A 26,529-nucleotide genomic window follows, 5' to 3' on the forward strand; every position below is an offset into this window, starting at 1 on the left:
AAATAGGCTTTAGCCAAACAATTTAAAAAGATGCAAAAGTCTTGATTTTTAAAAATTCTGTTTTTAAAATGTGTTTTATTCTATCATATGTCAGTATATCTCAGTCTTTTTTACCTGATACTATCATCTTACTTGAAAGACCGTTTTACCTTATGATATAAAAATGTTTGAGAGATACTGTAATACACCTCTGGTGAAAATTCTGGAGTCAGAGAAACCTGTGTTCCTGCTCACCCACTTACAAGGCTGTGTAGGAAGTATTTATTTTTCTCCAAGTGTTAAGTTCCTCATCTGAAACATAAGGATGATAAAATTTGACAGATTATTTTGAAGACTCACATTGTTCTTCCTTACCATATGAAATATTTTTCTTTAACATATAAGCTCCAGGAAAGCAACAGGCTAGAGAGAGGGTCACTATATGTTTTTAAAAAACATCTGGAAACTTAAAACACTTTTGTGTCAAATCTGAAAATCTTGTAGAACTAGTAATTTCTGTCTTTGACTAAGCGTGCTTATTTTTTCAGTTTTAGCCTCTGATTTTTTAAACATAACATTGTTTTTTTTTCCAGCTTTATTGAGATCTAACTGACATATAACAGTATGTAAGTTTAAGGTGATGACTTGATATATATATATATTGCAAAATATATAAGGTTAGATATAAGGGTAGTTAACTATAAAAGTTACCACTTTAAGATTAGTTACCACATCCATCAACTCACATAATTACTTTTTTTCTGGTTGTAAGAACTTTTAAGATTTACTCTCTTAGCAACTTTCAAATGTACATACAGTATGTTAACTATAGTCACCAGGCTTTTTAGATATTAAAAATAGAATCAATCAGCAGGTATTTATTGAGAAACTTCCATATGCTATACTAAGCCTATAAGAATACCAAGGTATGTCCCCTAAGAATTTCTCACCACCTCATAAAGAGATAACCTAATATCTGAAAAATTCAATAAGAATATAAAATAGTATTTTTAAAAAACACAAAGTATTTTAGTAATTTTATACTATGGTAGACACAAGAATAAAGGTGCTGAATTTATCCTCCATGTCACAATATATTTAAAATTTTCTTGATATGTTATTTATCAACTAAATTTATGTGTATCCTTGATTTTGTTTTAAAACTCCAAATATCTCCAAGGATTTCTCATAGCCAAACTTTTTAAAAATAATATTGTTCTTTGGATAAAACCTTTCAGCCAAACTTTTCTAGCTCAAGTTTTGTCACTGACTTTGAGATCATAAATAGATCCTTAAAATATGGTCTTTCTGAAAGCATGTAGAAGAACTACATGACATATTAAAGTCCCATTTTATTTTTCAAATCTATGATATATCATTCACTTTTCTTTTTTCAGTTTCAAGGTGTACGAAACTAGAATAATCTTACCTCAGAAGTTCTGAGACAATCCTTAGACTATGCTTACTATCTCTACCCTTTAGCATTTTATAGTCATGTATTTTTTTTCCATCTTTATTGGAGTATAATTGCTTTACAATGTTGTGTTAGTTTCTGCTGTACAACAAAGTGAATCAGCTATATGTATACATATACCCCCATATCCCCTCCCTCTTGAACCTCCCTCCCACCCTCCCTATCCCACCTCTCTAGGTCATCACAAAGCACTGAGCTGATCTCCCTGTGCTATGGAGCAGCTTCCCACTAGCTATCTATTTTACATTTGGTAGTGTATATATGTCCATGCCACTCTCTCACTTCGCCCCAGCTTCCCCTTCCTGCCCCTGTGTCCTCAAGTCTGTTCTCTATGTCTGCGTCTTTATTCCTGCCCTGCCACTAGGTTCATCAGTACCGTTTTTTTAGATTCCATATATATGCTTTAGCATACGGTATTTGTTTTTCTCTTTGTGACTTACTTCACTCTGTATGACAGACTCTAGGTCCATCCACCTCATTACAAATAACTCAATTTCGTTATTTTTTTATAGCTGAGTAATATTCCATTGTATATATGTGCCACATCTTCTTTATCCATTCATCTGTTGATGGACACTTAGGTTGCTTCCACGTCCTGGCTATTGTAAATAGTGCTGCAGTGAACATTGTGGTACATGTATCTTTTTGAATTATGGTTTTCTCAGGGTATATGCCCAGTAGTGAGATTGCTGGGTCATATGGTAGTTCTATTTTTAGTTTTTTAAGGAACCTCCGTATTGTTTTCCATAGTGGTTGTATCAATTTACATTCCCACCAACAGTGCAGGAGGGTTCCCTTTTCTCCACACCCTCTCCAGCATTTATTGTTTGTAGATGTTTTTGATGATGGCCAGGCCATTCTGACTGGTGTGAGGTGATACCTCATTGTGGTTTTGATTTACATTTCTCTAATGATTAGTGATGTTGAGCGTCTTTTCATGTGTTTTTTGGCAATCTGTATGTCTTCTTTTGGGCATGTATTTTTTTTTAATGTAGCAAATACTATTCTACTTCATTTATTATTTGTTATTTTTCCAGTTTCTGATTCATAAAAATTAAATATACTTTTCGTTTACTATTCCTTATACATTATCACTGTCAGTGAAATGTGTTTATCACATATTTTGATAAAACAGTGAGGATGGGGAGGCCAGTGGCCAAATCTACATTTTAGTGGGCTACTGGGAACAATTAATTCTTAGGTTTGTGGTTAATTTTTTCAAAAATATACCTTGTAAAATACACATAATCTCTTGGAACTTAGCGATATTTCATAGATAGTGTGCTCCAAACTTTGGAATTGAAATAGGGAGCTCAAAATATTTTCTAGGGCTTCCCTGGTGGCGCAGTGGTTAAGAGTCCGCCTGCTGATGCAGGGGACACGGGTTCGTGCCCTGGTCCGGGAAGATCCCACATGCCGTGAAGCGGCTGGGCCCGTGAGCCATGGCCGCTGAGCCTGCACGTCCGGAGCCTGTGCTCTGCAACAGGAGAGGCCACAACAGTGAGAGGCCTGCATACCGCAAAAAAAAAAAAAAAAAAAAAAATTTCTAAATTAGGGTTAGTGGTTTTTTTTGATTCAGTAGCGTAAAAGTTGTAATGCATTAATTTGAGTGTGTTATACAAAAAAAATTAATTTCTTTGTGGTCATTCCCATGCATGGCATAATATAAAATCTCACCATATCCATGATTTCTTATTTCCAGGCAATGAAAACTACAAACAAATAGCAATGTGTATTCTTTACCACATAAGCATGGATGACCGCTTTAAATCAATGTTTGCATACACTGACTGTATACCACAAGTAAGTGCTTTAAGTGTTTTTTTTAAAAAGGCATTCAAAAATATGTTTTTTACTTTCTTCCCTTGATTTGCCAGATAGGTTTTTTTCTTTAAAAGTCCCCTCTTAAAAATAATATAAATTTGTTATATACAATCTGGAAAGTACAGAACATTATAAAAATGAAAGTAACTTTCTGTTATCCCAAACCCAGAGATAACCATTTAAAATTTTGGTACATTTTCTTCTACATAGTTAAAAAAATACTGTTTTGGGATTATATGCCATATGTAATTATATATTGCTTTTTTAACTTAATATATCATTAAGTACCCTCCCATGTCACTGAACATTCTTCATAAATTATTCATAATAGTTGTATACTATTTTATTGCATAAGTGTACCATAATTTAAATATTGTTAAATTGTATATTTAGGGTTTTTTTCCAGTTTATCACATAAAAACTGATGTAAGTAAAAGTATGTAAACAAATGAAATAATGTGGAATAAATATCATAGTATGTAAAAGCTTAACCACATCTTGATTTTTTCTTTAGTTTAAATTCCTAAAAGTAGAATTACTAGGTCAAAAGGTATTTTGTGTATTTGACACAATATGGCCAAATTACCTTCTAAGAAGACATGAGTTGATTTTTTTTCCAACTGTCACTTCACTTTGAACAGCACTGCATGCTATCATGTCTCTAAAAATGGAGTGTCTCTATTTATTTGCATTTCTGTGGCTATTGGTGAGGTTGAACATTTTTCACATGCTTATTGTTGATATTATGTTATATTATGATAATATGTTATATTATGTCATTCATGTCCCTTGATAATTGATAATTTTTCCATTGGCATGTCAATATTTTAGGATTAATAAATAATATCTCTATATGTAGTAACTATTTTAACTCCTGGTCATATTACAGACATTTCCCAACTTTGTCATTTGCCCTTTAATTTTGTTTGTGGTTGACGGTTTTAATTGCTTTGCGTTCTCTGATGGGAAAATGCTTCATCAAATACTTTTATTTGGGCTTCCCTGGTGGCGCAGTGGTTGAGAGTCCGCCTGCCGATGTAGGGAACACGGGTTCGTGCCCTGGACCGGGAGGATCCCACGTGCCGCGGAGCGGCTAGGCCCGTGAGCCATGGCCGCTGGGCCTGCGCGTCTGGAGCCTGTGCTCCACAATGGGAGAGGCCACAACGGTGAGAGGCCCGCGTACCGCAAAAAAAAAAAAAAAAACTTTTATTTTTATAGCACTGCTCTCAAGAAAGATTTTTGCTATAACTCAGTTGCTTGATATATTTCATATGTTCGGTTTATTTGGCTTGAAGGAGTTTAGTGATTTTTTTTCATAGACTATAATGGTGGAGATTCTATACATGTGTAATTTTTTTTTTTTTGCGGTACGCGGGCCTCTCACTGTTGTGGCCTCTACCGTTGCGGAGCACAGGCTCCAGACGCGCAGGCTCAGTGGCCATGGCTCACGGGCCCAGCCGCTCCGTGGCATGTGGGATCCTCCCGGGCCAGAGCACAAACCCGTGTCCCCTGCATCAGCAGGCAGACTCTCAACCACTGCACCACCAGGGGTATAGATGTGTAATTTTACTTTTAGGGAATTTACATTCATGGAATCACTATTGTGCCATTAATCTTCATTAAACTGAGCTCTACTAATTTGAATAATATCTGATGATTGGAACACTAGTTAGGCTGATTTTTAATATTATTTTTATAATACGGCTTTCTAAAATAGAAAAAGCAAAATCACAGGATGTATAATATACAATAAAAATAACACTTTTAAAAGACACTTTAGAAGAATATGTATAGTAAGTCATACTTATTAAAGTAATCCTCTTAAGACTCCTACTACATAATTCCTTATTAGCCTAATATAAGTTATTAAATGTATATTATTTTAGGATTAATAGTAATAATATGTATTAATTAATATGTATTACTAATATTTATTAATTAATATTTATTACTAATTAATATTTATTACTACTATAATTAATTATTACTAATAATAGTAGTAATAATTATTATGTAGTAAAAAACAGGCCATAGTTTTTCTTTTTATTAATTCTTATTAATCCTTCTATTCATCCCAAATTAATAACACGGTTCTAAAAATTGAATTTGCTGTTCCAGAATTTTAATACTTTATCTACATGCAATTAAAAAACTGATAAACTCTCAAGGATAATTTCTTAGGCTTTTATACCAGGGGATAAACTAATTATGCTTGTTTACAGAAAGTAGACATCCTACAAATACGCAGCATATTTTATCTAACAAGGCAAGGCTTCTTATAGAGATAACACATGTCAGACTACAGCTGATACAAAGTGTAATCAAACTCTTTGTCAAACAAGTTGTCAATAAAAGAGTAGCCATGTCAAAGGGAGATTACAGGTGATTTACTACAGTCTCACTTCATATGTTCCAAGGGGTTTTGCTTCACAGTTTCAAAGGGTGTTCCTTTTCCAATCCCATTTAATGTCAGAACTTCATTGACTACAGGATATGAATTGGAAAGCAGTGATAAAAGAATAATATTTTTGTCTAGATTGACTGTTTTTATCTAGATTAGATTTTAAAGAGAATAACATTAAATAAAAGAGAAATAAATGTACACTAAAAAGAGATGGGAAACTTTTTTTGTTAAATATTTAATTTGGAGTTACCCTTCCCTCTATACCCTAGAATTTACAATCTCAAACATAAAATGTGAAACTTTATTTTCAATAAATAATCAGAAATAGAAGCCTGTTTAAGTTACTTTTGAAACATTATTATTATTGCAGTTGAAGACTTTGTAGAAAATTCTCCCGTACCTTTTCAAGGACAACATTCATGCATGTTTCCTTGCCAGATAATTTTCTAACATCAAACATTTCTGCAGTGGGGTTTTCAGAACATTTATGGTCTGTATTTCATGAACAAAATCTTTCAAAATTCATTCAATGGTCAATGTTTTGGGGTTTTAGTTTATTATATTTTGTTTTTAAAGCTCAACCCTGGTAAGAATAGTGAGGGTATGTTATCAAATTATGTTGTAAACATACTGAAACTTTTTAGTATGAGGCCATATTTTGAGAAACCAAATGGTACTCTAGAATAGTATGTTTGTTCCTAAAGTGCTATCCAGCCTATAACTTGTACTTTGTAAGGCTCAACTTTGGCATATTTGGGGAAAAGTTGACATGGTTTGATTGCCACCCAGTACCAATTGTAAAAATACATTGTAAAATAAAAGAATCATGGAAAGCAAATTTGGGATTACATTGAAATTTCCGAACTTGTTAAATAAAACTATATCTGAAGTTTGGAATATTAATGTAATACTCTGTTCACTTTGAAAGTATGCACATTAATTTTTGTTTAGTAAATATTGTCAAGTATTACAAATGAATTTTTAAAATGAGAAGCCTAAAGTAACTTTGAAAGTAAGAAAGCAGTGGTTCCATTGTCATTCATATTCATTTCAGTGATCAAAAAAAATGTGGGATACGGTCATATTCTTTAATTCCATTAGATACATATGTAAAGGAACTTTATAAACTGTGAAACACTGTACAAAAATAAGGTGCCATTTGTAAATGCTTCTCATTATTTTGGAACCACTCAGAGTCCAATTTAAATACTCCCTTTCTTCTATGTGTTTTATAGGATAAACCTATACTTTTTAAAATTTCATCAGAATTTTATTAGTCCAAATAAACAATGTGTTAACATTGGGCTCATGGAATAGCATTTCATAAATTAGATTAACCTTAAGAGGTTGTGTCTAGTGCATGATCATGGTCTTTTGGGGGAAAAATGATTCTATTGATTTCTCATTCTTAAAGAGCTGGGCTTTGGTGGAGATAGACTGTGAGATGCTCTAACATAAGCCTATAATTAGAGCTCACTTTTGTAAAATATTTAACATTCAGAGTAGATGTTATAAAGTCAACGTGGCTCATAATCTCTCCCAATATTATGTTGCTTTGCTTCTTTTGTACTTTATTGCCTCTAATTATCCAATATATTCTCATTTTTTCCCTCTATTATGACACTATTTTGTAAAACTTGGGGGTCAGGGCAAGTCTGTCTTTATGTATGATCTTAATGGTCTCAGTGGGTGAATTGTTCCAGGTAAGCGTACTTGGGGATAACCAGGAGTTAATGGTTGTATTCTAATAATAGTTAAGAGTACACATTAACAGTTCATTGTTATTTAGACCTCTAAGATGCATGTTTTGTTTAAATAGGTGCAAATGCCATCCAGATGCTTATGAAAATATTTATTGGTAATAGAATGGCCAAAGTACATGTTTAGGTAATGATGTCATGGTGTTATTTAACATTTTACCTAGAACAGTGCGCAAGAATCTTCATAGTAATCCACATGTTTTCTACCACAGTTGTCCTATTTGGCCCCTCTTTGATCTACACGCTTCTTTTGAGCTGAATGCTGGTAAACGTCCTTTCTGACAGCCCCCTTTGCTCCTGCCTGCCATTATCTGCTGAAGTTCAGAAACCAGAGCATCACTTCAAACAGCAGAGTTAGGGAGTAGCCAGTCAGAAGAGATTCCTGAGGCATGCAAAGTTCTGCCATAATCATTCAAAGATGTTTGGGTAGGGGGGTGGGGGTGGCAGAGGTGTATGTGAATACAGAGAGCTGTAGGGGTTGGCCTCTGGTCACTGGTAAATAAGTGAAGTCAGGTGCCAGAGAGTCTAGACACAGTGATTTCAGTCCTGGGTCTTTGGTATCTGATACTCAATATGGGACTTGTCTGATTGAACACTATTGCCTCTTCATTGCACAGGCTGAAGCCTTTTAGTGCCTTCCTGTTAAATTAGTAAAAGATGACAATGGACATAGTTAAAACAGAACAAATCTAGTTTTAGTATTTCCTAGTTGTCAGCAATTACACTTACTTCTGAAGTGCTATGGGTAGCAGTCAAAGACAGTGTTGCACGTAGAGCTTGAACTAAACTATTATTTTAAAATGTGAACACTTTAAAATTGAAATGTTTCTCTTATTAGGAAAAACTAACTCTATATCATGATGTATTTCATTCACACTTAGTCCTGATTTCTCTTGATTTGGGGATGTAGGTGTTGGATAAGGTTTTAAACCATGCATTATTTTTTAAAAAGCTAGCTCCTGAATATTTCATCACAGGACTTAATGTGGAAATTACAAAAACAAGGCAAAAACCCTCAGCTGCTAACAAATCACCCTGTAACACCATTCTTAAGGGCAAATTTCATACTACAAGGTTAATTTCAAGTAAACAGCAACGGATATTTTGCCTTGCTAAGAATTGCATTGATGTAACAAACACACTTATGTTATTTTTAAAAAGCTTCTTGTATTAGAAGTTTGGAAGAAATCTATAATGGGTTTTTGATTAGAATGTGAAAAACATACTGTATATATTTACATTTTTAGAGGATTGTCACCTACGTTTTTATTAATTTGTAATTTAATTTTAGTTGGCAGTTAATAGGTAGCAAAATCTGTTAAAAGTATATCCAATAAATTAAGATTATTTTATCTTTGCCATATAATTTTTTTGTTCTACAACATTATTAAGTGTTAGTGATTAAAGATTCCACTAGCAGCAACATGGGTGTTAAAGAAGTGCTCTCTGGGAAAAGGCATGATACATGCCAACCATTCACCAGCTATAGTGTTTTTGTAGTTCTCAGCAAATAGTGAATTTTATATATATACATATAGTTTTGTTAGAATTATATCTTAAGTATTTTGGGGAGCAATTGTGAGTGGATTTGCTTTTTAAATTTTGGTTTCCAGTTGTTCATTGCTAGCATACAGAAATAAGATTAATTTTTGTGTGTTCACCATGTAGCCTTTTTGAAACTTAGAAGTTATTTGGAACTAACATAGAGAATAACCAAAACAAGATTTAACAAAATAGGGTCTAACCAGTCAACAAAGGCATGTTGATCTAAAAAGGTATCTGGCCGAGATAAAACATAAGAAAGTTTTAGGTTATAAATTTTAGGATTGATTTCCATATGTTGTTAGCAATTTGACTAAGAGAAAAATATATTTATATAATATGCACTAAGTTAATTTGCTATTTACCAATAATAGTAGACAAGCTTCTCAAAAGTATAGCTTAAGGTTTGTTCATTTCTCCTTTATTACATAGCAACTATCTCTCATCATGACAAATCTAGATTACTGCTAAATGGCATAAGTGGCCTGCCTTTTTCTTCCTACTTTTCTGTCTGCTGCTTCTCAGACCCATCTTCCCTTTCTCTCTCTCTTTTTTTTAAATTAATTGATTAATTGATTGATTGATTGACTTTTGTCTGGGTTGGGTCTTTGTTGCTGCACACAGGCTTTCTCTAGTTGCAGCGAGCGGGGACTACTCTTTGTTGCAGTGTGTGGGCTTCTCATTGCAGTGGCTTCTCTTGTTGCGGAACAGGGGCTCTAGGCACGTGGGCTTCCGTAGTTGTGGTGCACGGGCTCAGTAGTTGTGGCTTGTGGGCTCTAGAGCGCAGGCTCAGTAGTTGTGGCGCACGGGCTTAGTTGCTCCACGGCATGCGGGATCTTCCCGGACCAGGGCTCGAACCCGTGTCCCCTGCATTGGCAGATGGATTCTTAACCACTGCGCCACCAGGGAAGTTCCTTCCCTTTCTCTTATCGTTAAGTAGAGTTCGTTTCTTACTTTATACACACTCCCAAATGATTGGGTCCAGCTTTACAGGTTCAGTTATCAACCATAAATGGCAATTCCTAAAATTATACCTTCAGTCCAATCATGTCTCCTAAACTTGTGTTTATAACTTTTACTGACTATCTGCACTAGACTGTCACATAGGCAGCTTAAATTCAGCATGTCCAAAACCAAAATTACTGTCTTCCCTTTAAAGTTTTCTCCTACTTTGGTTTCTGTCTTTTGGTAAATGTTAGCACCACCATCCATGTTGTTGTTTAGGGCAGAAACCTGTGAGTCATCTTTGACCCTTCCTCTCCCTTAACCCCAACATCTAGTCAGTTATTAAATCCCAGTTTGATTCTCTTTCCTAAATATATCTCTGAGCCATCCTTTTTGTCTCTATCCCCACTGCTCTACCTAGTCCAGGCAGCCATCATCATACCTCGACTTTTCCACTAGCCCCTTAGATGGTTTTGCCACATTTTCTTACCCTATTTCAGTCTATTTTCTACATTGACCAGATTTTTTCGAAATGTAAATCTTATCCTGACACTTTCCTTATTTGGAAGCCTTTAATGTCTTCCCATTTACCTTAGGATGAAGCCCAAAATCCTTAACGTGTTCTTCAGAATCCTGCGTGATCTGACTTTTACCTTATCTCTTAACACTATTTCCCTCACTCCAACCATGCTTGCCTTCTCTTAATTCTTCAGAAGAATGACTTTTTTTCCTGCCTTGTAACCTTTGCACAAGCTATTTTCATTGCTCAGAATGGTCTACTTCCACACAACATTTTAAATTCCTTAAATGCAAAGGCTTTATGTAATATTTCTCTTATATTCTCCAGTGTACTTGGAAGTTCATATTGAGTGCTGAGCATCTAATAGTTCATTAAGCATTCAGTTATTCAGTAGTAAAAGCCTACCACTTCTATGTTGAAAATGTAATTGTATTATATTATTTCCAACATACAATCTAAGGTAACATACTGTGATAAAATAGTGCCTGTGGTTTTTTGTGTGTTTGGGGTTTTTTTTGAGTAAAATATGTCCTGTGCTTCCTGCTAGTTAATGAAGATGCTCTTTGAATGTTCGGATGAACGAATTGACTTGGAACTCATTTCTTTCTGCATTAATCTAGCTGCTAACAAAAGGAACGTACAGCTTATCTGTGAAGGTTAGTGCCTTTGAGCTTCATAGATAACTTCTATCATATGCTATTGGCATATGATGGAAAATAGATAATAAGGAATTAAGAATTATAGTAAATATGTAAATCCTATTTTTAAGTAGTTTTAAAAATTATAGCTATAATCCTTAAATGTCAGACTCAGAATATTCTTACATCATGAGTAGAAACGCTTACCCTTTAGTAACATTTTATAAACCATTTGGTCAGTTACCCTTAATTGAAATCTGATTTTTAAAAATATTTTCTAGATGAAATAAAACTTTTTATTTGCAAAGCAATCTGTTACAGTGTAAGATGTTGCAATACAAAGGTATTAGCTATTTGTTTCTATAGTATCTTCATAAAATGATTCATCATACATTATGATATTTCAGAGTTTGCTCAATAGTTTTTTCGTATTTGAGAAGTATACATGTTCATTATAAAAAGTACAAATGAGCAAATAGGAAAAAATTAAAAATTTTACTCCCACTATCCAGAGATAATCATAGGTAAGACTTTGGTACAATGCTTCTGTGTATTTTTAAATTAAAATGGGATTTTCTCTATAAATGGTGACATGTTTTTTGAAGTTAATATCTGAATATCGTTCCATATGATTAAATACTTTAATAAAACATAATTGCCAGTAGCTGCAAAATAATCCACTAAAGGATTTTCCATAGTTTAATCTGCTAGTTTGTTGCCACTTCTTTTCTGTTACAAGCAATGCTACAGTAATTTTCCTTTCTCTGAATCTTTCATGTTTCCATTTTTACATTCTTAGGATAAATTCCTAGAAGTACAATTTTTATGGGTCAAAAAGTATTTACATTTTAAAACTTTGTGGTACATATTTCATATACATACTGTGCTTCCATTTATGTGAAATTCTAGAAGAGGCAAAACTAATCTGTATTTAAAAAGAAAAAATAAGAAAAAGGGGAAGAGGAAGAAGAGGAAAAGGAGGAGAAAAGAAGAAAAGTAATTGTATTGGGGGACTAAGATTGACTAAGAACAAGGGAACTTTCTGCATTGAATGGAAATATTCTGTATCCTGATATGGGTACGAATTACACAGGGGCATACATTTATTAAATTTAATTGTACACTTAATATTTAAGTATTTTCTGTGTGTAAATTGGGGTTTTTTGAGAACCGATAATTTTAAAAATCATTAAATTTAAATGAACCTTTTTGGGGGAATTTTTTTGTTTTTATTATCAGGAAATGGGCTGAAGATGCTCATGAAGAGGGCTCTGAAGTTCAAGGATCCATTGCTGATGAAAATGATTAGGAACATTTCCCAGCATGATGGACCAACTAAAAATTTATTTATTGCAAGTATAGTTTTTAGCTTTCTGTCTATTAAAATAGCCTGAGAATTAAAGCTTTAAAGTGCTGTGTCTGGAAATATAACTCTTCCTTAGCTCTTGTCAAATATTAATTCATGACCCAAGTTGGTTTTTCTTCAACTTACTTGTAAGTTTAGCTCCTAGAAATCTCAACCTAAGTTTTAATGTTGTTTTTGTTTTACGAGCCCTATCCCTAACCTTTTCATCCTCACTCCAGTTTGCTTGCCTTAAACCAGTCCACCATAGTCTCTCTTAGCAATTTAGCTCAAGGTTATTAAAACAAGAGAATCACATTTGATACTTTTTCTTCCTATGGGTTAAATTATTAGATTAGTTCTTCTGCAGAAATCATATTTTAAATTTGTATTAAAATTCTGTTTTATTCAGGATTATGTTGGGGACCTTGCAGCTCAAATCTCTAATGATGAAGAGGAGGAGTTTGTGATTGAATGTTTAGGAACTCTTGCAAATTTGACCATTCCAGACTTAGACTGGGAATTGGTTCTTAAGGAGTATAAGCTGGTTCCGTACCTCAAGGATAAACTCAAACCAGGTCTGTGCTAAGTATTTCACTTCTGCATAATCAAGTTATTTCTTTCTGTTGTGGATAAGGCAGCTAGAACAGTATTTTGTGACCATTATTGTACTACGTAACACATTTTCTTCCCACACCTCTAGGTCTAGCCCTAGTTCGTTTCTTTCTCTCAGAAAGGCAGTCACTAGTTCTCCACGTATATGTATGTACTGTCTTCCCTAACAATATGTTTTTTTAATATTAGTTTCCTTTTCCTATCCTGCCTTCTTATTTTTTTTATCCTGCCTTTTTAAAATTACTAAATACCATCCCGCTCTACACGAGTTCACATGCACACACTAAGTTCTCTGAGGGATTCAAATGACTCTTTTATTTTCTGTGTTTACATTGTCATTCATTTGTATTTTCAAAGACTTATCTCCACCTCTCTACTGCTCCACCACCACGAACTGTCATCATGGAATGGAATTCCATGAACATGGAACTTTGGAAAAAGGACACGTTTATAAGCGTGTTAAGGATTCATAAGAACTGATTTAATAGCTTTTAGTATCTTTTCTGTGAATTAGAATTTTGGCAATATAAAAGGATTTGTATCAGGACATTTCAATGAAAACTTTCTGTGATTTGACTTTACTAGGTGCTGCAGAAGATGACCTTGTTTTAGAAGTGGTTATAATGATTGGAACTGTATCTATGGATGACTCTTGTGCTGCATTGCTAGCCAAATCTGGGATAATCCCTGCACTTATTGAGTTGCTAAATGGTAAATTATAATTTATCTTAATTTATTTTTGTGCTAATGTATAAACAGGTTATAAGTTTAGATTTTTAAATGTGGAATCTGCAATCATGAAATATTTATATTGTTGCATTACTCATCTTATAGCAACTTAAATTATATAGTTAGGAAAATGAATTAAATATACCTTTACTGGGATTAGATAGCATAGTATCAAATAGCTTTAGGTTGCAAAGTTAAGAATGTTGCTATAAAATGATTCAGGACCAATTTTACAGACACTACCCTCCTCTTATCAGCCTTGAACAACTAATATTCCACCATTTCTTCTTTATGTTGAGCTTTGTTTTGGTTGAATTGGATCTCCTATCTTGCACAAACCCTTTTTTTAATACCTTGATTTCTAATCAGAAAAGTTTATTTGGAAGCTAATTCTAATCATCATATTCCCTCCTAGATCCATATATAGTATTGTCCTCTAAACTTTCTGCAGTGAAGAAAATGTTCTCTGTCTGCACTGTCCAACACATGTGACTATTGAATACTTGAAATGTGGCTGTTGGGACTGAGAACCTGGAGTTTAAATTAAATTTAATTAAAATTAACTAGCCACAATGGCTATGGTTACAATACTGGATAGCGGAGGCCTAGATAGTCTTCCCCTTACCTTTGTTTTGCTCTTAAGGGCCCAGGTTTCGTTTTCCATATTGCATACAAAATTTGTCTGACTCTAATAGTATTTTATTAGGGCCAAGTTCTCTAGGACCTTGTGTTAGTCTGCTCAGGTCACCATAACAAAATACCACAGACTTGGTGGCTTAAACAACAGAAATGTATTTTCTCATAGTTCTAGAGGCTGGAAAGTCTATCAGGGTGCCAGCCAATTTGATTCCTGGTGAGGTCTTTCTTCCTGGGTTGCATAAGGCCACCTTCTTGTTGTGTCCTAACATCCTCATATGGCAGGCGGGCAGAGGAAGTGGGGGAGAGGGAGAGAGAGAAAGCACGAGCACACACAAGTGCTTGGATATCCCTTCTTATAAGGTTACTAATCTTATGGGATCAGGACTCCACCCTTATGACCTCATTTAATCTTACTTATTTCCTTATGGCCCTATCTCTGAATATAGTCACATTTGGGATTAGGGCTTCAGCATATGAATTTTTGGAGGGATGCAATTTGCCCATAGCAGATATACATTAAAAGTAGCTAATTAGTATAGAAGTTAAAAATACTAATATGGAAAGCTTAAAAAGACCCTCTAATCTCAGTCTTTCCTGTACCAGGTATAATACATAATGAAAAATACACAAGTTGTAAGTATGTATAGCACAATGAATTTTCAAAATGAGAGCTCTCATGTTATTCCCACTCATATAAGGAAATGAAACATTACCAGCACCCTAGAAGTCCCTCTCCTGCCACCTCCCAGTCATTACCACCTTCACCAGAGTGGTTTCCATTTTTCTTTTTATCACCCATAGATGAATTCTGCTTTGGTTTTCAGCTTTTTAGAAATAGAGTCTTGTTTCTTCTCCCCTATGAATGTGAGGTTTGTGTATGTTTTGTACAGAACTATGTTTCTTTTTATTGCTGTATAAATAAATATACCACTATTTTCCCTTTCTATTTATTGATAGTAGGGTGGTTATTTTTGTTTGTTTTCTTTTCTAATCAATATATTTATTTTTTATTGGAGTAAAATTGATTTACAATGCTGTGTTAGTTTCTGCCGTACAATGAAGTGAATCAGCTCTATGTATACCTATATCCCCTCCCTCTTGGACCTCCCTCCCCTGCTTCCCCCACACCTAGGTCATCACAGAGCACCATGCTGAGCTCCGTGTGCTATACAGCAGGTTCCCACTAGCTATCTGTTTTACCCATGGTAGTGTATTTATGTCAAACCTAATCACCCAATTCATCCCACCCTCCCCTTCCCCCCACGTCCACATGTCCGTTCTCTACGTCTGTGTCTCTATTCCTGCCCTACAAATAGGTTCATCTGTACCATTTTTCTAGTTTCCACATATACGTATTAATATACGATATTTGTTTTTCTCTTTCTGGCTTACTTCACTCTGTATGACAGACTCTAGGTCCATCCACGTCTCTACAAATGACCCAATTCCATTCCTTTTTATGGCTGAGTAATATTCCATTTTATATATATGTCACATCTTCTTTATCCATTCATCTGTCAGTGGACACTTAGGTTGTTTCCATGTCCTGGCTATTGTAAACAGTGTTGCAGTGAACATTGGGGTACATGTGTCCTTTTGAATTATGGTTTTCTCAGGGTATATGCCCAGTAGTGGGATTGCTGGTCATATGGTAGTTGTATTTTTAGTTTTTTAAGGAACCTCCATACTGTTCTCCATAGTGGCTGTATCAATTTACATTCCCACCAAGAGTGCAAAACGGTTCCCTTTTCTCCGCACCCTCTCCAGAATTTATTGTTTTTAGATATTTGGATGATGGACATTCTGACTGGTGTGAGGTGATACCTCATTGTAGTTTTGCTTTTCATTCTTCTAATAATTAGTGATGTTGAGCATCTTTTCATGTTCCTCTTGGCCTTCTGTATGTCTTCTTTGGAGAAATGTCTGTTTAGGTCTTTCACCCATTTTTTAATTGGGTTGTTTGTTTTTTTTGATATTGAGCTCCATGAGCTGTTTCTATATTTTGGAGATTAATCCTTTGCCGTTGCTTCATCTGCAACTATTTTCTCCCATTCTGAAGGTTGTCTTTTCATCTTGTTTATGGTTTCCTTTGCTGTGCAAAAGCTTGTAAGGTTAATTAGGTCCCATATATTTATTTTTGTTTTTATTTTCATTACTCTAGGAAGTGAGTCACAAACCACCTTGCTGTGGCTTATGTCAAAGAGTGTTTTTCCTATGTTTTCCTCTAAGAGTTTTATAGTGTCTGGTCTTACATTTAGGTCTTTAATCCATTTGGAATTTATTTTTGTGTGTAGTGTTAGGTAGTGTTCTAAATTCATTCTTTTGCATGTAGTTGTCCAGTTTTCCCAGCACCACTTATTGAAGAGGCTGTCTTTCCATTTTATGTTCTTGCCTCCTTTGTCATAGATTAGGTGACCATATGTGCATGGGTTTATCTCTCTGGGTTCTCTATCCTGTACCTTGATCTATATTTCTGTTTTTGTGCCAGTACCATACTGTCTTGATTACTATGGCTTTGTAGTATAATTTGAAGTCAGGTAGCCTGATTCCTCCAGCTCCATTTTTCTTTCTCAAGATTGCTCTGGCTATTTGGGGTCTTTTGTGTTTCCTTACAAATTGTCAAATTTTTTGTTCTAATTCTGTGAAGAATGCCACTGGTAGTTTGATAGGGATTGCCTTGAATCTGTAGATTGCTTTGGGTAGTATAGTCATTTTCACAATATTGATTCTTCCCATCCAAGAACATGGTATATTTCTCCATCTGTTTATGTCATGTTTGATTTCTTTCATCAGTGTTTTATAGTTTTCTAAGTACAAGTCTTTTGCCTCCTTAAGTAGGTTTATTCCTAGGCATTTTATTCTTTTTGTTGTGATGGTAAATGGGATTGTTTCCTTGATTTCTCATTCCTTGATTTTTCATTGTTAGTGTACAGGAATGCCAGAGATTTCTGTGCATTAATTTTTTATCCTGCAACCTTACCAAATTCATTGATTAGTTCTAGCAGTTTTCTGGTGGCATCGTGAGGATTTTCTATGTATAGTATCATGTCATCGGCAAACAGTGACAGTTTTACTACTTCTTTCCCAATTTGTGTTCCTTTTATTTCTTTTTCTTCTCTGATTACCGTGGCTAGGACTTCCAAAACTGTGTTGAATACGAGTGGCAAGAGTCGACATCCTTGTCTTGTTAGTGGGAATGGTTTCAGTTTTTCACCATTGAGTATGACGTTTGCTGTGGGTTTGTCATATATGTCCTTTATTTTGTTGAGGTAGGTTCCTTCTGTGCCCTTTTTCTGGAGAGTATTTATCATAAATGGGTGTTGAATTTTGTCAAAAGCTTTTTCTGCATCTATTGACATGATCATATGGTTTTATTCCTTAATTTGTTAATATGGTGTATCACATTGATTGATTTGCATATATTGAAGAATCCTTGCAGCCCTGGGATAAATCCCACTTGATCGTGGTGTATGAACCTTTTAATGTGTTGTTGGGTTCTGTTTGCTAGTGTTTTGTTGAGGATTTTTGCATCTATGTTCATCAGTGAACATAGTAATTTTCTTTTTTTGTGTGATATCTTTGTCTGGTTTTGGTATCTGGGTGGTGGTGGCTTCGTTGAATGAATTTGTGAGTGTTCCTCCCTCTGCAATTTTTTGGAAGAGTTTGAGAAGGATTGGTGTTAGCTCTTCTCTAAATGTTTGATAGAATTCGCCTGTGAAGCCATCTTGTCCTGGACTTTTGTTTGTTGGAAGATTTTTAATTATAGTTTCAATTTCATTACTTGTGATAAGTCTGGTTATATTTTCTAATTCTTCCTGGTTCAGTCCTGGAAAATTGTACCTTTCCAAGAATTTGTCCATTTCTTTGTGGTTGTCCATTTTATTGGCATAGAGTTGTTTGTAATAGTCTCATATAATCCTTTGTATTTCTGTGGTGTCAGTTGTGATTTCTCCTTTTTCATTTCTAATTTTACTGATTTGCATCCTCTCTCTTTTTTTCTTGATGAGTCTGGCTAAAGGTTTATCAATTTTGTTTATCTTCTCAAAGAACCAACTTATAGTTTTATTAATCTTTGGTCTTGTTTTCTTCATTTCTATTTCATTTATTTCTTCTCTGATCTTTATAATTTCCTTCCTTCTACTGACTTTGGGTTTTCTTTGTTCTTCTTTCTCTAGTTGCTTTAGGTGTAAGGTTAGATTGTTTATTTGAGATTTTCCTTGTTTCTTGAGGTGAGATTAAATTGCTATAAACTTCCATCTTAGAACTGCTTTTGCTACATCCCATAGGTTTTGGGTCGTCGTGTTTTCATTGTCACTGTTTCTATGTATTTTTTTATTTCTTCTTTGATTTCTTCAGTGATCTCTTGGTTATTTAGTAGTGCACTGTTTAGCCTCCATGTATTTGTGTTTTTTACAGTTTTTTCCTGTAATTGATGGGCTATTATTATAAGTAATGCTCCTATGAGCATTCTGAAGCATTTCAATTAGTGAACATATTTACTCATTTCTGTTAGACACATACTTAGGAGCAGAACAGAGTACACATATATTTGGCTTTAGAAATAATGCCAACTACTTTGTTTTCCAAAGTAGTTGTGCCAATTTTCAGTCCCACCAGTAATGTACAAAAGTTCCAGTTATTCTACATCACCAACATATTTTGGCGTACAGCCTCTTTAATTATAGCCTTCATAGTGGTATCTCATTGTGGTTTTAATTTGCATCTCCCTAATAATTAATGAAATTGAGTACCTATTTTTATTTATTTGTTATTGGATGTGGCTAATAAAGTGAAGTGCCTATTTAAGTCTTTAGCCCATTTTTCTCTTCTAAATCTTTAAAAGTTTGATTTGTAAATTCTTTTACATAATGCATTTTAATGGTCACCTAGAGATAGTGCCTCCATATTTGAAGTATGTCTACAAATAGTGTATATGTATTTGTTTGGTGCACCCTTCACACAGCCAGGAGTTTTCAGATTAGAAATAATTAAAAGACCAGGTAGTTGGAAGGTGAAAGTAAAGATAATGTAGTTGGCAGAATGAGAATGAGGATTTTGTGGTGAGCTGGAGAAAGTTGAAACAAAATAATCTGGGTCCTTGAATTGCTGTCCATTTTGATTATGACTGAGAGATAATAACAGAGCCAGCTCAGTGTTTTACTGTATTTTGATGTTCTCTGACATGTGGTTATCACAGGCAGAGGCTGTATACTACTGTTTTTATGAAATATATGGATTTTCAAGATTAAAACCCTTGGGGTTAAGTGGGGGAACACTATATACCAAGAGAGAAATTAATAAAATTTTAACCCAAGTAGTCTAAGAGACTGGTACTTTGGCAAGTTAGTGAGGAAAATTATTTGGAACAGTTGGACTTTGAGAGGACCACAGTTTATTCCACACAGCTAGTTGGATGCTCTGTTGACCTGTAAATCTTTGTCTAACAGATAGCACTGATCTGTTGCCAAGAGTTGTTAGCAGACTATTAGTAAATCAAATTTCATAACCAGTATCTAAAAATTGGATTTCTATAAGTATTTGCTTTTGCCATTACATGTATTAATCAGTGGTCATCCACTATTCTGTTAAAGTCTTCTTTTCATGATAATAAACATTTCTTAATTAGTTTGTATGATTATGTAACATTCCTTTTTACTAGTATAATTGATTGGAACTAAAATTACTTTATTACTTCATACCAATAAGTAAAGTTTAATTTTGTTAACATTATTCAACAAAGAAAAAACCTGTTTATAACAGTCTAATTTCTACCAAAAACTTAGAAGACGTGATTTTTTAAGAACCATTTTTCTCATGTGAGGTCAACATTATAGAGACAAAATAAAACCAGGTTTATGTTACAAATTAGAATTATTTGAAGAATTTTTTTATGAGGCACCAAAATAAAAAAGAAGTTCCCACAGTGGTGGTAAGTGTTGCCATTCCACACTGGGGACTTAGAAGTTAATTTAATCAATTTCTTTATACATGGTGGCAAAAAATAGCAAAAATTACAGAAAAGCACCATTACTATTCCCTTAAACATGTCTTGTTTCTCAGTTCCTCCTAGATACAACCTTTTGAGATGAACAGTCTCAAGTAGTGTGGTTTGGACTCAGAGATGATATAATTTCTCTCTTTAAACTCTTATTTTTTATTTTTGTATTTCAAAGTAAATTAACCTATTTAGTTTGACCACAACCAAATTAACTAAAACTTCTGAAAATATATTATTATGAAATTTTTTGACTGATCACCATCATGTAATTTAGAAAAAACACCTAAGGCGTAAATGATACAACCCCACCCATATATTATAAATAATATAAACTAATTGTCCTTTACCTGTCTCCTTGTCACCGTTAGTTTTTCTCATTCTTCATTTTTCCCCTCAATGTTTTTCAATTTTGTATATAATATAGTATTCTTTTATTTGAAGTTTTCTGTTTCTTTTCAGCTCAACAAGAAGATGATGAATTTGTGTGTCAGATAATTTATGTCTTCTACCAAATGGTTTTCCACCAAGCCACAAGAGATGTCATAATCAAGGAAACACGTATCCTTCAATGTTTACCATAGATAATGACATTTCACATATTAAGAAAAGATGCATTTTTAGGTATTTTTTCTTGCAAGTATTCAAATATTGTAGAAGATATCAAGTTTTGAAATAAATTTAGAGGCAAGCTATTCTTCATAGAAGCTGTTTACCCCAAATCAGTATTATATGTAAGGGACATTGGAGAACAATTTTATTAACTTGTCAGGTTTCCTAAAAAACCTAACAAATATCTCATAACTTCCTTCTCTATTAACATAACTTAAATGTCACAGGTTCCTAGGACTATCCTTAGTCCTCTTTTAATCTTACCTTATTCACTATACATGGGAAAACACATCTACTGTTCCCATGACTTCAGCTCCTATGCTACTTATATGCTAATAAGTATTTGATATCTTCGAAACCTCTTTCTTGAGTCCCAGGCATTTGTTGCTAACTGCCACCTGGATGTCTTCCACCTACCTGAGGGGGCATAGTATGGCCTATAAAGCATTATAATTAAATAATATAATATAATTAAATAGCCCTAATTTTAAATGCACTTACTAGCTACAGGACATTGGATAAGTTACTTAATCTCCTTGAGCATCTTACATCTATAAAATGGCCATAATATTATTAAAATAAAAAGACCTCCTATTATTAAAATAAAAAGACCTCCTATAGGATAGCTGTCAGTACTAGTGGATTTAAATCATCTATAATAGTTCCCAACACAGAGAGGTACTCAGAAATTGGTATTTTATCACTATTGCATCCAAAAGGGTATTCAATATTGCTAACATCTCCCTCTCAAAAAGTCTACCTTCTGTATTCATGGTCAATAATAAGTGTCATCCATCCAGTCCCTTAGTTGAAAATGTTGTGTCTGCTGTCTCTTTTACTATATATAATCATTCATTTATTCTGCAAACATTTATCAAGTTCTGACCATCTAACAGGTACTGTTTTAAGTGCTAGACATATAGAAGTGTCAGTCCCTGTACTCAAGGAGTTTATAGTCTAATTGGAAGGCTACATAAGTAAATCAATATAAAATTAAAATCCAGTATAATCAGTGTCATAAAGGTATGTACATCAGGCACAGGAGAGGATATATATAAACCAAGTCTGGGAATGTCATGAAAGGCTAGCAGTGGATGTGGTATCTAAGCTGAATCTTTGTGATTTTTGTTTTTTTTTCAATTGTGGTGGTCTGCTCATTTGTGTACAAAAAAAAAAAACCTGCTTTCAAATACTGCATAAAATCGTTCATTACCCATATGAAAAATCTAAATTTTTTTTGCATATAGCTCTTCATAACCTGACCTTAACCTATTTTTCCAGAGTTTCCCCTTAACCTTATAATACACAGTTTCTCTTAGCATACCAAATTTCTCATCATTTATCAGACATTACCCTCGCTGTCATAACTTATTCCCTCTTCGTATGCCTTGTCAAACTCAGATGCATTTTTCTCCTTTTTTTTAACCTGACAGTCTCCAGTTCATCAAAGATACGTTTATAAGCCATCTTCTCAGTTAAGCCTTTCTAATCCTGTGCCTACCTTCTTACCATTGGGAGTAATTTCTTTATTTTTCACCTCTAATAAAGTACTTTAAATTATGTATTTATATGCCTGTCTCTACCAAAAGATTTTGAGCTCCTCTAGCTCAAGGACTGGCTTTGTCTTCCTTTTATCCATACCCAAAACTTAACATAGTACCTGCCATGTGGTTAGAACTTGTTTAGTCAATGAATTCATGTGTCTAAATGGTTAAAGCTCTTTCAAAATTTAAAATTTAATTGGGATACTTTTTTATACACTAGGCTATTGCTCAAAACATTTTGAGGCTCCTCTGGTGTTCAGAGCCAATAACACATGCTTTAAGTATTAACATTGCCTTGCTTTTGAGGACAAGTTGAATTTCTGGAACCATATAAGGTCTCCAAGAGTCAAGTCTGATTAAAGCAAGTTTAATGAGAAATGTTCATTTTGCTAAGGGCTGTCAAAATGCAAATACTATTTTGCTGTAACAGCATCACTAGAGAGAACTCTTTTTATCATAAAGTAATAAATATTTTTAAAATGTGGCTTATAAACTAACTCTCCCAGAAAGATAAATTCGAAATACACTTTTGAGCAATGTTAACATTGTTGGAATAACTTTTCAGCTGTGTTCCATGGAATGCGTTCCTTTAGAATTAATAGTTGCTTAATGAAAAAAGGTTCTGTGATAAATGAGTTTGGGAAACACTGAGTTAAAGTTAAACATATTATTGCTGCAGGGTCTTCTTGGAGCCTTTAATATGCTTTTCTGGGTTGAGAATCTCTAAAAGAATATTTTATGTAGAGAAGATTTATATAACTGCAGAAGTCACTGTAAGAAACACATATTAGAAAACATTAAAGTGAAAGTATAGCTTTTTCTAGGTAACTTCTTTGGAAGACAGCCCCTTGTTTATGTGTCATCTCATAGTGTTTCTTCCTTAGGACTAAAGAAGAATGAAGCATTTAAAGTATGTACCAAGTGCCTGACACACAGTGAATAAATGTTACCTCTGTTCTGGTCTGTCTGTTTTAAATGTACTCTCACTACCTTATTACCAAAGCTCACACTATTAAGGCTACTTGTATTTGACTTTTTCTTCTCAGTGTAACTTTCTTTTCATTTTCTCCCAAGTGTGATTTTTGTTAAGCCATTGAATCTAAAGTCAATACTTTTTAAATAGTTATTCTGAAGAATATAACATGTTGATAATGGTGGGAGTGGGAGATAAAAGATCTGCTGAATTAAAATTTTTACAAAAGCATCAAGGAATATTAGATCTGATGCTTTAGTCCATGTCTTAAGATTGGATAAAGATTGCTGAAGGGCTTCAGCCCAATATTTTGGTTTTCAAAAAACAGGATTTTTGTTGATGTCAATGATATTTGAGTATGTCTCATATTTTGTAACATAGTTTAAAATCATTATTTAAATGTTTCACCATAATTTTAAGCATTTTACTGTAATTTTTCTCTATGAAACCAATATACTTAAATATTTTATAAATTTATTTATTTATTGTATTATTTATTTTTGGCTGCGTTGGGTCTTTGTTGCTGCATGCCGCTTTCTCTAGTTGCAGCAAGCAAGGGCTACTCTTCATTGCAGTGCGCAGGCTTCTCATTCCGGTGGCCTCTCTTGTTGTAAAGCACAGGCTCTAGGCACGTGGGCTTCAGTAGTTGTGGCACGTGGGCTCAGCAGTTGTGGCTCACAGGCTCCAGAGCACAGGCTCAGTAGTTGTGGCGCACGGGCTTAGTTGCTCCACGGCATGTGGGATCTTCCCGGACCAGGGCTCGAAGCCGTGTCCCCTGCATCGACAGGAAGATTCTTAACCACTGAGCCACCAGGGAAGCCCTTAAATATTTTAAATAAAATTTATTAGTCAGGAAATCATTGCTTTTTCCAATTTTTTAAGTTAGAAAATCTGATCAACATTATTTGATAAAATTTTTAACGGAATGAAAGAAACTTGACATTTTGAAATGGTTGGTGTAGACTTATTTTAGGTAAATATATGATTTATATTAAGATGTTTGAAATAATAAAAATGGCTCTCAGCACAACTCATAGGAATTGAGAACCAGTGCTATAATAATAATTAATTTTCATATAATCCTAACAGTTTCAGCATGAAAAATAAAACAACCCAAATTAGACTAGATCCTTTTAGATTCCCCCTGAGAATTCCTAAGAGTTTCCTAAGAATTTTATTTTCATCTTATCTTTTTTTTCTTTTTTTTTGCGGTACACGGGCCTCTCACCACCGTGGCCTCTCCCGTTGCGGAGCACAGTCTCCAGACGCGCTGGCTCAGCGGCCATGGCTCACGGGCCCAGCCGCTCCGCGGCATGTGGGATCCTCCCGGACCGGGGCATGAGCCCGTGTCCCCTGCATCGACAGGCGGACTCTCAACCACTGCGCCACCAGAGAAGCCCTCCAATTTTTTAAGTTAGAAAATCTGATCAACATTATTTGATAAAATTTTTAATGGAATGAAAGAAACTTGACATTTTGAAATGGTTGGTGTAGACTTATTTTAGGTAAATATATGAGTTATATTAAGATGTTTGAAATATTAAAAATGGCTCTCAGCACAACTCATAGGAATTGAGAACCAGTGCTATAATAATAATTAATTTTCATATAATCCCAACAGTTTCAGCATGAAAAATAAACCAAATTAGGCTAGATCCTTTTAGATTCCCCGAGAATTCCAAAGTTTCCTAAGAATTTTATTTTCATCTTATCCTTACAAAATCCATGGGTAGTATGTAGAGTAGGTCTTATTTATTTATTAAATAAAAGTTTATTGAGCACCTGTTATATTCTCAGAGCTGGGGATACCATAGTGAACAAAATAGACCAAGTCCCTACCCTAATGGAACTTACATTACAGTAGAGAAAAGAGGCAATAAACACCATTTTCTTTACAGATTTTTCTAAAAATGAATTTGAATGTACACAGATACATTTTTCTGTATATTTTTCTACATTTTAAATATATCCTTTTTATTCCCCCCCAAAATAGTAAGTAGCACTGATGAATAGAAGATCTGGGTTAACCTCTGTCTTTGCCACTTGCTATGAAACTTGATAAAATTTTTTTGGCATTATAATCATTGCCTCAAAAAATGTCATTTGCTTGTACACATGTGCTAGAGTTTCTTGTTAGAAACTTGTGGCCTTTGTTTCAAATAGTTTTAACCAAGAACAACTTTAAGTATTGGAGATTATAGCTTTCTTTCTTCACTGCCTGTTTCAGATCCATTGAGGTTTCTTTATTGATTTGAGTTTTCTTTATTCTTCCCTTTTCCCCTACTTGTTATTTATACATTCCATTTCTTTTCTTTTGTGTTAGTCTTAAAGTTCAACGTGCATTCTCACCAAGTTCTAAATGAATATATCTGTTCTTCTACTTGTAAGTCTAATGTCTCCACTTCCATCGTCCATGTTATTTGTTGCTCTCTAGTATTGTAATTTCATCTCATTTTTATAACATAAAATTTTTATAACATTTAAAAATTATTATTTTGATTATCACTTTTTAAAAACCAGTGCTTATTTAGGATTTATACTATGTTAAATAATATAGTATGTTTCCTCATTTACTGTTTTTTCTTGAATTCAGTTCCTCTATTTTTCTGCATTGATTTTCTTTCATAATTGATTACATTCTCTTATACTGCTTAGTGAACATCTATGAATAATAAATATATCTGTATCTGAAAATAACTCGTTTGTCCTCTTTAATAATAATTTAGCAGAATATGGAATTCTAGATTTCCAGTTATTTTCCTCAGCAATTTGAAGGTATTTTTCCACCTTGAATTGCTGCCAATGAGAAGTCTGTAGTCTACTAATTATCTGTCATAAAGTCTGATGACAATTTACTTTTTTTCCCCTTATAAGTGACTCGATCTTTTTGCCAGGAAGACCAAAGTATGTTTCTGGGTTTTTTTAAAGCCAAGTAGTTTTATTAGAATTTGACTTGGTGTTCATCATCCTTGCTTGATTTTTCCAAGTATGCAA

The 26,529-nt window shown here is 34.0% G+C and overlaps 1 protein-coding gene across 2 annotated transcripts in view; it reads left to right on the top strand.

Annotated features, from left to right (window-relative positions):
* The window catches only part of KIFAP3 (kinesin associated protein 3), a 157,780-nt gene that overhangs the window by 80,675 nt on the left and 50,576 nt on the right, over positions 1 to 26,529 (top strand). For both annotated transcript variants that reach the window (XM_029228574.1, XM_029228575.1), the window contains exons 11-16: positions 3,156 to 3,256; positions 10,996 to 11,104; positions 12,326 to 12,438; positions 12,841 to 13,006; positions 13,629 to 13,754; positions 20,869 to 20,967. In XM_029228574.1, the coding sequence (XP_029084407.1) occupies positions 3,156 to 3,256; positions 10,996 to 11,104; positions 12,326 to 12,438; positions 12,841 to 13,006; positions 13,629 to 13,754; positions 20,869 to 20,967 (714 nt within the window). The remainder of the gene's footprint in view (positions 1 to 3,155; positions 3,257 to 10,995; positions 11,105 to 12,325; positions 12,439 to 12,840; positions 13,007 to 13,628; positions 13,755 to 20,868; positions 20,968 to 26,529) is intronic.

The sequence above is a fragment of the Monodon monoceros genome, unplaced genomic scaffold, assembly GCF_005190385.1.
Source record: "Monodon monoceros isolate NGI ecotype Baffin Bay Population unplaced genomic scaffold, NGI_Narwhal_1 Super_Scaffold_18, whole genome shotgun sequence".
NCBI classification, from domain to species: domain Eukaryota; kingdom Metazoa; phylum Chordata; class Mammalia; order Artiodactyla; family Monodontidae; genus Monodon; species Monodon monoceros.